This window comes from Calonectris borealis, chromosome 2 (genome assembly GCF_964195595.1).
Source record: "Calonectris borealis chromosome 2, bCalBor7.hap1.2, whole genome shotgun sequence".
NCBI lineage: Eukaryota > Metazoa > Chordata > Aves > Procellariiformes > Procellariidae > Calonectris > Calonectris borealis.
Window position 1 is genome coordinate 13,821,109 of NC_134313.1, and position 16,010 is coordinate 13,837,118.

The following is a 16,010-nucleotide window of genomic DNA, read 5'->3' on the forward strand; positions in this document are numbered from 1 at the left end:
CCCATATCCCCCTCTGTGCCACCCCCAGTTGGGCTACAATGGGATTAGGGAACTGAACCAAATTTAGACGAAAAATCTTATTTAGGCTGCGGGGACACGTAGTTTAATTCTGTTCCTGTTGATTTCAGAAGAAACAAAACGTGTTTCCTCTTCACCTGGACTCTGACTGTATGGAAGTCATTTAGCTTTTGGAAGAGAAGAGAGTAAGGTGCACAACTCAAGAGAATATGAAGATACAAAATGATTTTGTTTTAATGAAAGTCTTCTCTTTTATTTGAATGGTTGCCATATTTAGATAATTAAGTAAGAATTCATAGGAATGAAAATCAACTTTCCCTTCTTCCCAAGGAATCCGAAAAATGTTGCTATGTACAAAATTTACAATTATATGCAATAGTTTATTGTTATTCTGGACTCCAAAATCTGGTATCACAGGTAAAAATGTTCACACCGAAGCTAGAGCAGGATGTGTCCATCCTGTACCTTTCATAATGTTCTATAAACTTTACGGGTATCCTTTCAAAATGATTGTTCTTCCAAGGATGAGAAACTTTTCTCACCTGAGATCTTGCTGCTGCATACAATTTTCATCATCCACAGCCTAACTAATTAAATTGTATTCCTTTTTGAGCAGGTGAGAAGTCAGGCAAAATGGGCCAGGTGTGCAAGTGTGTTTAGGTTTCTGTTTTCTGTTTGAGTCAGATGAAAGATGATATAAAGCAGGTGTAAAAAAAATAATCTACTGAGAAATCAATAGATGTTAAGCATCTAGTAACTTTGGGATTTAGATGGAAATCCTTTGTTTCATGAATTTTCTTACTATTTTTTGCCTTTCGCTTACGGAAGCTTCCATCGTTTTCATGGATTATTTGGCAGAAAGTTTTTCTGCTTTTGGTTCAAGCTGCTGAACCTCTGTAACTCCCTCTGTATTCAATGGGCACTACAGATACCCAGTTTCTCTCCAAAAATTAGAAACCTTGAACAACTCTGAAATAAAGCATTGTTATCTCTAACTCAACGTTCAATCAAATGACCACTGAGAGGATTTCTAAGATCCATGTGCTATTAAACGAATTGGAACTCAGTCCTGCTGTGTTACTAGTAGGACTTTGCTTCTTTACTCAGCTTCCTTTGCCAGTCAGAATCTACGCAGCTGCTCTGCAATGAGGAAAATTGCTCTGAGCTGGTGGGATTGGAGGTTTGTAACAACGCGTGCTGGAACACGCCCATGTTGCTAATGAGTGGAAGTGAGCATAAGGTGGCTGCAAGATGTCCTCTGTAACCCGAATTGTCGGTCTCAGTCCATGTCATGGTTCGCAGGCCCCCTCCTAGAAACGCTGCGAACAGACGTCCTTGCCGTGCACCTCAAGCAGTCAGCTCGGAGACAGCGCGATGGAGCTTCCCCATCAGCCCTAAAGGAGTCCTCCTAAATCAAGACTAAGGTGCAATGACAGCACAAAGGTAGACTGCTGCTGCCAGCATCGCCTCAGTTTGGCACGTAAATAGCAGCCTTCAGTCTCCTTATGCAAGTGCGTAAAACGCATAGTAATAAACTGTGACTTACCCCACTTTCAGGTGCCTGGCCATATCAAAAACAGTTACCCACCTAAATCTACTGCTACACAAATATGCCTCCACGGACAGGTGACAGGCAACACCAGTGTTGCACTGTGAGCAGCATTATGTAGATGTGTTCTTCCTGGGATCGTGATGCACCCAAGGTTTACATGTTAGCAGGCTTGGCTTTTTAATTAGGGAAAGGAAGCATCCATAAGCAGCAAAACAAAACAAGAGGCTTGAAATCATCCTCATTTTGTATTATACAGAATTTCTATATTCATCAGTACACAAGCGATTGCTAAACAGGTCCTCACTACATTTACTTGCAATTCAAAACAAGGTGGTTATTATGCAAACAGGTTAGCTTTGTGGAGGCATCTCCAGGGTGAGCTTAACCCTGTCCTGTTTGGTTCCTCTTGTCTAATTCTTATAGGTCTGTAAATGTTCATGTTGTTGTACAGAACTGTGGAGTTATCGGCCACGTACTGCGGCTGATAGTAGTTAGCCTGGATGGCCTTCTGCGGTGGTGGGGGTGTGAATGAGACATAGCTGTGGAAGGAATTAACTCTATGGAGAGGTGACGTGGGGGTTAAGTTGCTGCTGAACATGAGAGTTCTTGGGGGTTGCTTGCTCTGGTGGGTGCTGCCGGCTGAGAGGCTGCTGAAGGGATCGGAAAGAGTGTTGGCGCTGCCCTCGTTGCTGTCGGGGAGGCTGCGCTGGGGGGCCCAGCTCTTGCTGAACAGGAAGGGCATGATGCGCGGTGGAGACTTCGGTCCCCTCACTGGCTTGGACAGTGCGTAAAGGTGTCGGAACTCTTCATCAAACAGCTCCACAACTTGACCCGTGAACTTGGAGAGGAGGTTGCGGTGAACCTGGCCGCATAACCATGTGAAGCTGGAAGGAGAAACAAGGTAAGGGCTAGCGTTAACGTCAGCCATTAGGAACTGGATATCCCCGCGGGGGTGGTGCGAAAGGCAAATGCGTTTTACTGCCGAAGCTTCTTGTCTAAACACAGGATGAAGATGGTGTCGCAGTTGAATTTCAGGTCAGTTCACATCAGTGCTCTTTGACTGGGATCAAGCTTTGTTATTGCAGCTGCCTCTAAAACCTTCAAGAAACCTTGTAAAGTTATACAACCTCCTAAAGGGAGTGGTGATCCAGATCCACTGCAGGACTAAATGTCAGATACAATACCCGAGGTTTGGGTGTCTGTTCCATGGAAAGGAGTTTAGACTCCTCTTCTGGGTACCTCTCTTCCATGCACAATGCTTAAATTAAGGTCTTACCTTGTCTTGTCTGCACACACATAATTGTAGCTTCCCTGCAGAATGCTATGCCAGCTGGTAACTCTCACCCACTCAAAACTGACATTAGAACGACTAGTAAAAAATAACCATCCTTTGTTTTCATTTTCCCGTACTTTTTCTGCATTGGTCAAGAGAAACACATAAAAACCCAACCTCACTGTTACATCCCACTCCCACAAAACAAACCACCACACCTGACAAATGCTTATTTTCTTCACTACAGAGAAAATGAAATTATAAATATTTCCTACAGCCTTTCCAAAAATAAAAATGCTACTTTGCTATAAAGTAAGGGAGAAACACTGCAATAGTTTTCATTCTGGTAGTCCAGAGACACACCTTAGGATACCCCATAGCTTTTAAATGATTTTTCTTTTATGTGCTTCCCTAATCCACTTAGTAAACATAAATTTGTGCTCTTTTACAAAACCACAAGCCAGCCTGGTTGTGCTGTGCAGGCTGCCTTGTCTGAACAGGAGCGGCATCAATAAAATGAGCATAGTTGAGAGAATGAAATGTAATTACTCCCTGAGCTGACCGGGGCTTGAGCCGTGCAGCAGAGGATACAGAGCAGCGTTGGATTTGAACCCGAGGTTATTCTGTGTTGGCAAAACTCTGCCCCGGTTATTCCGTGACTTTATTAGCTACGCTGTTGTGCACAAGGATTGCCGAGAGCCAGATTTGGCTGTAGGTGTGTGCACTTTAAATCTTGTTCTTGTCATGTTTTGACAAAACTCCTGTGAAACTCAGTGGGACTGACAGCCTGAGCTGATGCTAAGGGAATAAAATCAGACGATTTACATCTGCCCGTTCGGAGCATTCTTAAAGAAGGTTGGGTTTGAGGCATACAGTGGTTTTATACTGTTGCTTCAGGAGCAAGGAGAGGAGTGAAGAAATCACTAGTTCAATGCCACCGGGCAACCCTACAATATATACTGTACATTTTATGATTGGACATGAAAATATACACTGAGTTACTAGAATACAGGTACTTCTCATCCACTTTGTTCAAATCATTCTAAATATGGAAAAAAACCTTGGGAGCTGAGGTAAACAGCACAGCAAGCTAACTCCCTGCTGTGTGGGTAACATCTGCTGTGCTAGCTCAACATTGCCTTCATTCACTAAGAAGCACTCTCTAAACCTTTGCAGCTCCTTTGTCTAACTGTTAAGGAGATAATAAGCCAGGAACAAATACCAAAACACGTGCAACTAGTCTGGGATATCTGCGCTGAAGGTTACAAACTCATGAAAGGGCTGAGGTGTGGAGTGGCCGGTTTATACTTTATGTGCTAGAGAGAGATCTAGTTTATAAAAGAAAATTTAGAGAGAAATAAAAATCAATTACACTTATAAATGGCTTTTAAAAACCCAACATAATCAGAGGAAAAACTGTTGCACCCAATTTTGATAATTTACTCCCACATGTAACTTCCTGGAGTACCTGACGGACAGATACTCATTTGTGGCTCATCAATCTTATCTGTAACCCTCGCAAGCAGAGAAAGTTGGATCCAATTAATAGCCCAAAGATTCCCCATGGACTGATGGCAAATGGGTCAGCTGTAAAGTAACAAGGTGAGACCTGTGCGATTTTAGACAAACATTTGTGGGCCTCACGTAGTGAGTCACAGCAATTTACATTCTGTGCACTTTGCTGAAGAACAAAGCAGAACTTGACATAAAGACTTAACAGGTTTTCACTGGCTTCATTCTAAGAGGAAATTCATTGTTTAGGTTTTAGGCCCTGTTTTGCTCCTTAGTTTACAATTCCAAGTGCTCTTTTGGGAAAGGCTTAGAGAAGTCTGTTATTGTCACTAGCTGCCCAGGAGGATCATTCTTCTACCAGGCCTCTTTGAGTGAAGCACATCAGAAAGAAAAGAAAGCACAAAGAAGCACTGCCTAGCTGGGGGCCAAAGCTGTATCACAAATTCAGTCATTAATAGATACTTCTCAGCCACCTTTGCAAGGCTTTGTCCGAAAACTTATGTTCTGTTCCAGATCCTTTCATCTATGATTGTCTGAATCAAACCCCACCTCTTCTGTCCAATCTTCATTTGCACTGGACTTGTTTTTTTCTGAGTGTACCCTCTGCATTACTGCAGCTGCAGTTCGTTAGGGATGCTCTCACCCCTTGTGTTTACTGTGCTACAGTAACATGCAGCGTTACACGCATTCATCTGAAACGGAAGGACTGGGTTTTTCAGCTGAGCTCAGGTTTGAATTAACCTACGCGCTAGTGTTGCCTGCTGGTGGGATAACCTCTGTATGAGAAGCTGGCGCCACCTGAACCAATGCTCTCGGCAAAGCACCCCAGTGTTAGGTGTTGGATACTGGCTCTGAAGAGGCCGGTGGCTTTCAGAGTGGCAGCCGGGGAGGTACTCAGCTGCCCCTGAGAATCAAGGTCTATGCTTTCTGCTGTTTTTGTTTTGCCTTCTTCAGGCGCACCGAGTCCATGCGCTACCTAACTTCAAATCAATTAAAAAAAAAAAAGGAATAACATAGTTATCATAGGATGGAGTAGCGTAACACAGAGACAGCAAAACAAAATACTGCATCCGAATCCCACACCACAGACATTGGTAATAAAAATCGAGAGGAAAACTGTAACTTAAAACACTTACTCATGCCTGCACTTGTGCAGACACATGGCTGGAACGGCCTTCAGAAGCTTCTCATCTCCAGCCTGCCCTGTGTGGCAGGCAGGACCTCTTATCCACACTAACCCAAGCAATGGCTTTTTAACATGGTTTTAAAAACCACTCCAGAGCAGGAGATGCCACAGACTCGGTGGTTCCTTTGCCTCTAACTAGTTGCCAGCTTCACTCCTCTTGTTGTCCATTAGGCAAATATATTTTGTCCCCAAACGCTTGGGCTAGAAGCAGTGAGCCAGGGTCCCTTTTAGAGCAGTATGTCCTGAAGGGCTATTTTACTTCCTCAGCCTTTTCCCCCAGCCGCTATTACAAAGTCATGCAGAGCACAGCACTTAGGTGAAATTTGCTGTTGTATTAGTTTTAAGATCTATTCCAATTTGATTTCCAACAAATGCATTGCAGAAGAGTTTGAGTCTGCTTTACTCAAAATCATTCCTGTTTATACCTGCAGAGGTTGGTGGGTAAGGTTTAGGGGTAACAGAAAACTTTCAGATTAATAAAGTGAGAGCTAGCAAGCCTACAGAAATGCCACGTACTGAGAGCCAGCTAAAACCCACGTGAATCTGCAAACTGGTGCTGAGCATGCTGAAATTAAATACTGTATAGATTTGTTCCTCACCACCCTCTCTGCCTCCTTGCTGGATAGGGGATTATGTAGTTTGACAAGGCTCTTGAGGTTAGAAGATATTGCAACAGCACTAGAGAATGACAGAAGTGACTCTGCACAGGACTTCGAGGGTTTTTCTCTTTTTTTAGGATTGAAAAGAGAAGCCAAAAGGAAGCTTCCTGGCTAAAGAAAACAGATCTTGTTCTGTCCCTCTTCTCCCACACATCCTTCACTTCTACTCTCTCTATAAATCTGCTGTTCATTTCCACACACCTTTGGGGAGGGATTAAAAAAAACCTGAAAGAACAAGAAAACCACAGAGCGGCCAATTAAAAAAAAAACCACTCTGAGCGTTCACTCATTTTTGTCTGATGGTTTATTTGGAAACTGAATGAAAACTGGTTGCCGGCCTCTGTGGACAGCTGAGCCCCGGCAGCCTGTGCTAACCCCACGCATCCACCTTTACCTTCCTTTCTATAGTTATGTAATCTTCCTGGTGGCACAGTTTTATCGGACTAGAGGCATTTAAGCCTCCAAATCATAAACCAGGATTAAGAAAAGCAATCTCATTCTTTTAATTAAATAATCACCTCTGTAATTTTTTTCTCTCGTCTTTTTGTATCTGGATTTCTAGGATACACTTCGGTCATTTGTGAAGCTTATCTATGTAGCCATGAGGCGTAGGAACTTTATTTGATGCAAGCTCAGAGTCTCCTGAAATTCCCTGACCTGAGGATCTTGGATCTTAATCAAAAACCCAGTTGTTGAGATGCTACATCCTCTACCTGAAATAATCATAGCAGCACAAAAGTGGACAGTTACAGACTAAGCTCACAAAAAAAAAAAGGAAAAAAAACAGGGAAGGTACAACAGTCACATAGACACAAGAATGAAGCACAAGAAAAAAATTGTTTTCCCTTTAATCACTAAACTTGTCATATGGAGAACAAATCCTCAGATAAGCTGAGTGACATATGCTACATTAAGGGATCCCGAGGGAGACGGAAATGTATCATGTCTCATGATCACAGCATCTGAGGACCCAAATAATGAGGAAAGCATAATATTAAGCTATACATATTTCTAGTTCTGCTCCAGGGCTGCACCAGCAAAGTTGTTTACCTTAGTTTCTGAACATTTAAATTAAATACCACACTCCATAAAGAACTAACATCAGCTTTAAAGCAAGTTAAATGGATTATTGACAAATGGCACATATTTGAAAACATGAGGGTTTTTGTTCAAAAAAACCTCTCACCTGTACAAAAATTTCTATGGCACTTTTTTGTGAAGTAATATTAAAAATCATAGAAGAGCACCTAGACATGAACTGCAATGGCTTATCTCACCTGTAAGATCCAGAGAGCACGTATCTCCAGTCGGAGATAAGAAATTTTTCTTGTATTTGTCCTGAAAATTTCCTGCCTGATTTGGCACAGTAAACCTCTCCAGTAACACTGCGGACTGAAATATTCTGTAAAGAAAAAAAAAAAGAACAGAGTGAATTCCTTTTTTTTTAACTTAAAAATCAGAAGGAAAGGGCCCTTTCCCCCCACTGCCTTTAGCACTTTCCCAATGTCTCTTATGATTTCTTCATGGACTCTCCAACGTTAAATTTGAAGGTTTGGGGCTAGAGGAAACCTAGCCAAGCTCTCTCACCTGCCACAGGATTACTTATTTCAATGGGGATATAAACCTGCATGGAAAATTCACGCAGATGGAGCTGTGCTGTGTAACGATAACTGGTGCTACCCGTACCGAAATGAGTACGAGATGTGACCATAGCTGTGAGCAGCCTGTTACCTCTGCTGACACCCCAGCAACAATTTGCTCTAGCCATAAGTTCTCGTTTTACGTTGGCTATGGCACAATACGGCAGGGCAAAACCTCTGCTCTTCCAATCACCTGGGCCTGCAAGGACGTACATGCTGCTCTTCTAGCACAGCCCAGACGAATGCCGCACTGCAGGATCAGATGCAAGTACACATGTGAGTGGAGAAGCAGGTCAATTTGACCCACGCGATGCTCTGTGCTGTCCTTGTACCTGAGCAAGCGCATTTAAGGCAGGCCAGGCACCCAGACTTGACTCTGCTGTCCATACACACACTTTGCAGAATCAAGGCCTTAGTAAATGAGTGGCACCAAGGATTTGGCTCACACGTTGTCGAAGCCTGTGTATTGTAGCAGCATACTTACAATAAATAGCACCGGACAAACACTGTTATGAGCACGTTTTATTAATTTCTGTTTCTTTATACGTTTGGGTTGGAATTCAGCTGTTGAAACGCTGGTGTCTGGTGCCCTTAAGGGTCTCCTGCCCGCCCTCCAGCTGCCGTTCCAGACGGCCGCTGCCTCTGCGGTATCAGCCATCCCCACGAAGATACCACAGGTGCCCTACAGCATCTCAAGCAACAACTGAAATGGTCCCTAGGAGGTTATTTTTAAGGTCAGTTCGCTCTGGCAGAGATAATGTGGATTAAGCTAACAGCCAGCTAAATTTGAGGTGTTATCTTTAAAACAGAGCTTTAACGACATGTTTTATCAGAAACCACCTAGTGCAACCATGGTATTGCCATGCAAAAGAGTTTTGTGTGCCCGCTACCCGTGGCTGCCAGACCACAGCTGCTGCAGAGTTATTGAACAGTTGTCATGCTTACGTTAGACTAAGGGACTAACTCCACTAGGGGACTTCAGCTCTGCTTTAAGACTTCAGGGCCCAGATTAGTTTCACTTAAGGACCTAATGGAAATGCTTTAACTTCCTGTAACATCCATGGAAAAATGTAGGCATCTTCAGAGAGGAATTAGGTGTGCTAATGCTACCTCTGGAAATCTCTTGCTCCCTTTTAATTACAAGGTGGACTGACCCGAGCATAACCATGCTTCTAGCTCAGAGTGCCTGAAGTTAGGCAGATGAATCTGAGCCTAAGAGCTTCACAGTCCCACAGTACCTTGAAGAGATCCTCAGCAATTTGCAACTTGTCGCACATCTCCGAGAAGAGATTTATATTGCCGTGGTCGAGCAACAGGTAGACAAACACCATGCGCTTGTTTGCTGCCTCCAGGAGGTCACAAAGAATCTCAGTGTCTGTGAAGACATCCATGACAATAGCTAGCACCTAGGGGGGGAAAAGCAGAGGCATTAGCAGGGTCAATTTACATAACTTAAGGTTGCCTGTGAGGCCACTGAAATGTAGTTTATTTAAAAAAAAAAAAATTCCAACAAACGCAAATCTTTGGAGATATATGTGAATATTTCTTCTGTTTTTCTCCCTAAGTGCCTGAATCAGTAAATCGATGAGACACGTTGCGTCATTGTTTTATTGCTCATATAAAGCCAATGTAACACACAACATACGCACTTCAGTTAAGCTCTTTTAATCATAAAATACAAGATGACCCATGAATTTGTGGGTGAGATTTCACCACTAGGAAATATATTGAAGTGCTAATCGGAGAATAATAAGGATGTAGCTAAAATAAGAGATCACGGCCCTTGTCAGACAGCTGACTAGCTTACATAAGTCAGATGCAAGAATCACTGGATGATGCTTTCTCTGTTACAACTTACACCTGGAACGGTCCTGGCTTTTTATCCTCACTCTGTCGTTGGTGATGAAGCGACAGACTGCAACAGCTCCATCTTTTTTTGTTTTTTATAACGATTTATAAACTAATTGTTTCATTTTAACCATACATCCATGCTTCCCAAGTCACAACTGGCAGGACAGTGTGTAAAAGTCTCGTGACTGGGCATAAAAGCCCCAACAGCTACTTAAATGCACAGCCTCCAGCCAGTGTGGATCGAGGGAACAGTAAATATGATATAAACCCACTTCCATACTCTAGCCCCTACGCTCAGCATTGGGCACGGCCTCATGAAGGTGCCGGTCTTCGCTGATGTCTGCTATTGTCCACGGGAAGGGTCATCTCCCTAGGGCAATTCAGTCCAGCTAATACCTGACTTATCTTCAGAAGGTGCCTACTTCTCCATGCACTAGAAAGGGAACCCTTGATAATTGCACTCTCAAGATATCATCTTCAATCAAAACAAACTTTACAGTATCTCTGCAGATCTGTCTTACTAATTGCTTCCAACTTGCACTGAATCTTACTCCAAATCCTGTGCCCACACCTGCCAGCAGGCTTATTCCCTTCGCCCCCGCGAGGAAATCCTACAAGACCAAGCACATCCTGTGCGGCCAGCACCCTGTTCAGGCAAGCCAAATGTTTCGCAGAGCAGTGAGGATCCCACACCTTCCTTCTGCTGCCAAAGCACGGTGCTTCAGAAAGGGCCTTGCCAGTGCTAGGTAAGTGGCACAATTATGTCCAGTATCTCACATCCACACTTACTGTTAACTCACTTCGTCTTTTTAAACGGCACAATACCACATCCAGCCTCACCGTAGCTCCAGACCACTCTCTCTAGTACTGCTTTTTCACCAGCTGTTCCCAATTTGTATTCCTGCACCTGACTTTCCTCTCTTACTTGCAGTACTTCTCGCTTCTTTTGCCTGAATTTAATTTTATGATTCGTGCCCGTTCCACAAATGTGCTAAGATTATAATACTACTATGTGCTAAGATTATAGTACTACTCGCCAATCCTTTGCAGTTTGATGTCATCCACAAACACAGTCTTTATTCTGTTGTTTAAGTCGTTAATGGATGTATCAAATACCAGGCTATCCAGGATAGACCCTTATCAGATACTAATTAATAAATACTGCCATTGAAAAAGTGTACTCAAAAAGCAGTTGCCAAATTTATACTGTGAGTAAGTGTTGTTCCAGCACCCTCTTGTAATGTAAATTAGATGGTTAAGAAGGTCACGTGAACCGTGGATTTATATTACTTTTCCCTCTTTTTCCCCTACAAGTTTTCTCCTTTTGGGACAGAAAATTGGCCTGGGTTGATACTTTACCTGGTGCTTATTTTATTATTCCAGAGACATTTCTTCTGTTACTGTATCTTTCTGATGCCGCCAACTTAAAATGACTGATCTATAATTCCCCTGATGTGCTGTCCACTTGCAGCCTTTGACAGGGCAGTTGCCAACGGGGATTCTTCTCCCCTGCCATTACACTCAGCGTTATCAGACCCAGCACTTGCCCTTGCCTGAGAATAATAAAGTGAAAGTCTGTAATTCCAGCGGGCTCCGCAGCCTGTGCCAGACAGCAGGCACTACAGCATGGTTTTGTTCCTGGCTGTTCCCCTGTGAAAATGCTAGTGGCGTCTCAAGTTTATACAAGGGGAAAACTCCTGGATGATGGTAAATACAGCCCTGAAATGTCAATTTTTTTTTTTTCCAGGAAAACAGGAGAGCTGCCAGAACACACATGACAGAGACTTTTTGTCACCCTCCAGCTGCTCAGCTTCTGGTTTCCCAGTGCATGGGCAGCCTGGCTTGCGCTGGCACCTCTCTGCAGCCCCTCTGTCACTTGTCTGTTGTCAGGGGCGTCATCTGCACCTTTCCCACATGCCAAGTTATGCTGCAGAGTCTCTGTACGAAGCCCACGTGGCATTCTTAGTGACACTGACATCAGGGATAAAAGGTATCAGGGATAAAAGGTCTTTTTTCTGAATAATTTCCTTCCTCTGGGGATGGCTGCTGGCACACCACGACACACATGCCGTTCTCCAGGTTCTCCTTCACTCACATCTCCCGTGAATCCCCTAAAACAATTGCTAATGGCTCAGAGCTCACTTAATTCTCATTACCGGTGCAATGGTCTGAACAGAGCAAACCATCCTGCTGGTGATGCACAAGAAGGGATAGAGCCCAGCTGCCCTTTCTATGGCACATTTGCTCTGCCGGGTTAATGGGAGTTTAAAAGAAGAGGGAATGCCTTTTTTTTTAAGTCACCAACATAAAAAGGTGTTGGTGTGAGTACAAAAAAAAAAAAAGCACTGCCTGTGTTCAACAACAGGCTCTTTACAGCCACTTTCTAGAGCAAAGCTACACTGCAACGCACAAGGCTGGTTTGGATCAAACACCATGTTTACCTGATCTTTTTAAGAGCAGGAAGACAACCGCGTGCAGAGGGAACAGCAATTCTCTCCCCATACCTGAGTGGTCTTGTTGATGTACCGGCGTATGATGTCTCTAATGTTGCTGTTCTTCTCTGTTTGGAAATACACAGTGGCAGTGGATTTTTCCTTTAAATAGGGCTTCTCCGCTGTAATCCATGTGTGCAGCAGAGCTGGCTCACTGCTGTCAGAAATGGTGGGGAAGTAGGTCCCTGAAGGGAGCGACCCGGCATCGTTCTGCTTTGTCGCAGCCGCCCCATCGGTGGCCAGGGACTCCTGTGCATAATAGGACTCCCTGGCATTATCCTTGATGTACTGAGCTTCCACCGAGGAGAGGAAATCCACCTCGCCCTCTTTGCTTAAAGTTTTGAGGTAAGAGTCTGTCCCACCATCCAGGAAGGCGTCGGTGGCCAACCTTATGCTTTCATTGTGGCTGAAATCCGCTTTTGTCAACTTCGGGGACTGGTTCTTGATATCCTCCAGCCTTTTCCTTATCTTGCCCATGTGTCTGGAGTGGCTCATGGCTCTTTGTCGCAGCAGTCGATCTGCCGGGCAGGCACCATGCATATGTGCGGCGCAGGCAGCGCAATCGTCGTCCTTGTTTGGAGACTGCATTCTGGCGTGAAATCGCCTCGGCTGAACGAATTAACTATGAATAAAAATAAAGAGATCTTATTACCTCAGGCAAATTCACACTCCCTGATTTTGTTGGTACAATTATCTTCAAAAAAAACCCGAAGCTTGCTTCTCAGGTGGTGGTGTACTTCGGCAACAATCTGTTTCCAGATGGGACACAAGTGCAAAGTTGATTAGATTGCTTATCTGAGAGGCACCCACCTCAGCCCCAGGGCATACGAAGGATTCGAGTCCAATTACCGGGGCCGTCCGATTTGGTTGTATTTCCCCTCCTGTCGCATCCTGTGAAATGTGAGCAAGGAAAGCACTCAAGCAAAAGCAGGTAGGCTCCCAAGCATCGTTGCACAATCTTCAAAACAGCTTGAGGCTTCTCTGTCTTCCCGTAGTATTCGTTAGGGAGCAAAAACAACTCTGACGTTGAACTGGGACAGAGACATCAGCCATGTCCATAGCTTCAGAACAGCAGAAAGGGTGACGGACTCTTGTCTGCACCTACATGCTGCCAGGCAGTCTTAAAAATAGACTTGAACATCGTCTCTGTGCCCCGTTCGTATTATGTTGCTATTACCATGGACGATTCACTCACTTACTTCTTTAAAGCTTTGTGACTATGCCATCCTATTAAAAGAAAAATACCCCTTCCCAAACATCCTGAATATTATGTGGAGGGAGGGTTGTGAGCTGGCCTCAAAGCATCAGAAATACAAACACTCATCACTTGATTGTGCACATTTAGGGCTGTTTGGTTGGTTTCTTTTTTTTTTTTTCCAGGCTGCAGCTTCTGGAGTCACGTTGTCCCCGTGGCAGCTCGGCTGCTGTGTCATTAGCAGGACGGAGGCGCAGGTTCGCAGCGGGGTGAGAGGCACAGTGCCTCCGGGGAGCCAGGCTGACTGGTATGACTGTGCGGGGGCGAGGAGAGGCAGGGTGGGAAGGCACCCGGCCTGAGGTATGCCATAAATACCTGGGTGCATGCTTTTACGCACAGGCACGTGTGACACAGTTTTCTCACACAGGTTGAGTTTGCCCTCGCCCTGCATAGCTCTGCATCCATAAACTGGTGTGCCACGGCTCCAGAATGCACATCTGAGCAGGGAAAGGGTCCTGCCGCTCTGACCAACGCACTCGGGAGCATGGACATCTTCAGGGCCACTCAGAGTGACACAGGCCCCGTTTTTCCAGGGTAGTTTCCCAGATTCTGGGTCTATGTGTGTGTCAGATGCCTTATGTGGGGGAAAAAAAAAGTAATTATACGGGAGGATGACACAAATGTATATATATGAAAAGAGAAAAGGGTATGAAATGGTTCAGATCTTAATCCCAGAGCCACGGAGGGCAGGAAACACCCACCTGGAGGCTGAGGAGAGGTGGTGGCAGGGCCCGTCCCAGAGCTCCTGGTGTGATTTTGAAAACTATCTCGTCCCTCCCCCCACCCCCAACATCCGCCCGCAGCTGTCAGACGCGGCCAAAAGTCACTAATTATCTACTGACCTGTTCTGCGCAATTATGCCGAAAATGATGCTGCCTAATGAACCCGACGTGCAAGATCGCGCCCTGTCAACGCTGATCGGGGCCTCCCTGTGCCCAGCCCGGCCATCACCCCCCACCCCGGCTAGGGCCAGCACTGTCACCTCGGGTCCCACATGGTCATCCCAATGTCCCACACAGTCACCCTGGTCCCCACATGGTCACAGCAGGGCCCCATGCAGGCCACCCAAGGCTGTCACCATGGGGCCTCACACTGCCACCCCAGGGAACCCCTGTTGTCACCCTGGGGTCCCACATGGTCACTCCCATGTCCCACATGGCCACCACAGGATCCCACACCATCACCATCAGGACCCACACGGTCACCCTGGAGCTCCATAGCCACCACAAAGCCCCACACCGTCACCATGGGGCCCACTCAGTCACTGCGGGGTCCCACACGGTCACCCCGACGCCCCACGCAGTCACCGCGGGGCCCTCCTAGAGCAGCCGGAGGACGGGCCAGGCCGGGGCGGGCCGTCCCTCCCGCCCCTCGTCCTCCCGCGGCGCGGGCTGAGGCGGCCGCCGGCCCCTCCGCGGCCGTGCCGGGGCGGGAGGCCGCCGGGGCGGGGCCGAGGGGCAGCGTCGAGGGCCGGCGCAGGAAACCTGCCTGCAGCCGCCTCGTTAGCGCAGTAGGTAGCGCGTCAGTCTCATAATCTGAAGGTCGTGAGTTCGATCCTCACACGGGGCAAAGGCGGGCAGCTCTTTTCTTCCTCCAGCGGGACGGGCCTCGCCCGGCCGCTCCGGGGCCCGCGCCCTCAGCTGCGACAGAGTCGTACAAAACTGCTCTCGAACCCCTCAGCGTTGTCGTTGCTGTCGTGATTTACGAAGCTGTAGTTCCAGGGCAAGGGCCTGCGTCGGCTGGGTGTGGGCTCACGGAAGTGACTTCCGCAACCTCTCGTGTTCAAAAAACGCGCTGTGGCAGCGGGTTTTCTGCATTCGAGCTGTCTGCAGGCCCGTTTCGGCATTTGGGAACGGGAAATCGGTCCCGCTCCTGCGGCGGGCTGTGGGGCAAGCGCGGGCCTCCGGCAGCGGGCAGGGGCTGGGAGCTGCCACCGGGCACGGCCGGGAACACCCCGGCTGATGCACCCCTGTGGCGGTGACGTTCTTATGAACCGTAAGTGTGTACAGATGCGGCCCAAGGTGCTAGCCAAAACCTTTATGGTTTATTTTTTCTCTTTATGCACAGAAATAATCACATGTAAACTCCAAGACAGTCGTCAGAACAAGGCACTTTTCTCATCTACTTCTGCCTCCCAGAGACGATCTTTGTTGCGTTTTTCTCCCTCTGAAAAGGAACGATGCCTCTTCCCCGCGCTCTGCTGAGGGCTGCGATGAGATTTCCGTGGATCCCGGTCGCCGCTCATGTGACTGTTTCTGGTTCTAGACGCAGAGGATGCTCATGTGATAGCCAGTGAAAATCAGTCCAGCAGTACAAAAATAATTGTTTTTATTTAGATCCTCTGTCCCCTTTCTTTATCATGAAACCTACCTGCTAATATGTATAACAACTATATGTATCATCTCCAGCAACGGAGGTTCCACAGCCTCTCTGGGCCTTACTTTCAGTGTTTGGCTCTCAGTGGAAAGGATTCTTTCCTCTAACTGCAAATTTCCCTGCTGCAACTTGTAGAATCCACTTACACATCACTGACAAAACCAACATTTAACAGTGGTTTGTTTCTTCAAGTCAC

At 46.2% G+C, this 16,010-nt stretch overlaps 1 protein-coding gene and 1 non-coding gene across 3 annotated transcripts; one reads left to right on the forward strand and one right to left on the reverse strand.

Moving 5' to 3' along the window:
• Positions 1–1,612: 1,612 nt before the first annotated feature.
• On the reverse strand, positions 1,613–13,282 carry FAM83A (family with sequence similarity 83 member A). Of its 2 annotated transcripts, XM_075144565.1 has the most exons (4): positions 12,196–13,282; positions 9,079–9,246; positions 7,478–7,602; positions 1,613–2,454 (listed from the first exon to the last, which is right to left on the reverse strand). In XM_075144565.1, exons 1-4 carry the CDS (start codon positions 12,769–12,771, stop codon positions 1,908–1,910), a joined length of 1,416 nt encoding a protein of 471 aa, XP_075000666.1. In that variant the 5' UTR covers positions 12,772–13,282; the 3' UTR covers positions 1,613–1,907. The 2 variants fall into 2 exon arrangements, with proteins under 2 accessions (XP_075000666.1, XP_075000667.1); XM_075144566.1 differs by lacking the exon at positions 9,079–9,246 and having other exon boundaries at positions 12,196–12,876.
• A 1,652-nt stretch (positions 13,283–14,934) lies between these two features.
• TRNAM-CAU (transfer RNA methionine (anticodon CAU)) lies at positions 14,935–15,007 on the forward strand. Its single transcript has one exon. It is a non-coding gene; the product is annotated as a tRNA-Met (tRNA).
• Positions 15,008–16,010: the final 1,003 nt, after the last annotated feature.

Excerpts from the sequence above, each read along its gene's own strand:
- FAM83A (XM_075144565.1), bottom strand. The coding sequence starts at position 12,771 with ATGCAGTCTCCAAACAAGGACGACGATTGCGCTGCCTGCGCCGCACAT. Across the intron at positions 9,247-12,195 it reads ACATCAACAAGACCACTCAG|GTGCTAGCTATTGTCATGGA; the intron begins GTATGGGGAGAG and ends TTCCCCCCCTAG. Across the intron at positions 2,455-7,477 it reads GTGCTCTCTGGATCTTACAG|CTTCACATGGTTATGCGGCC; the intron begins GTGAGATAAGCC and ends TTCTCCTTCCAG.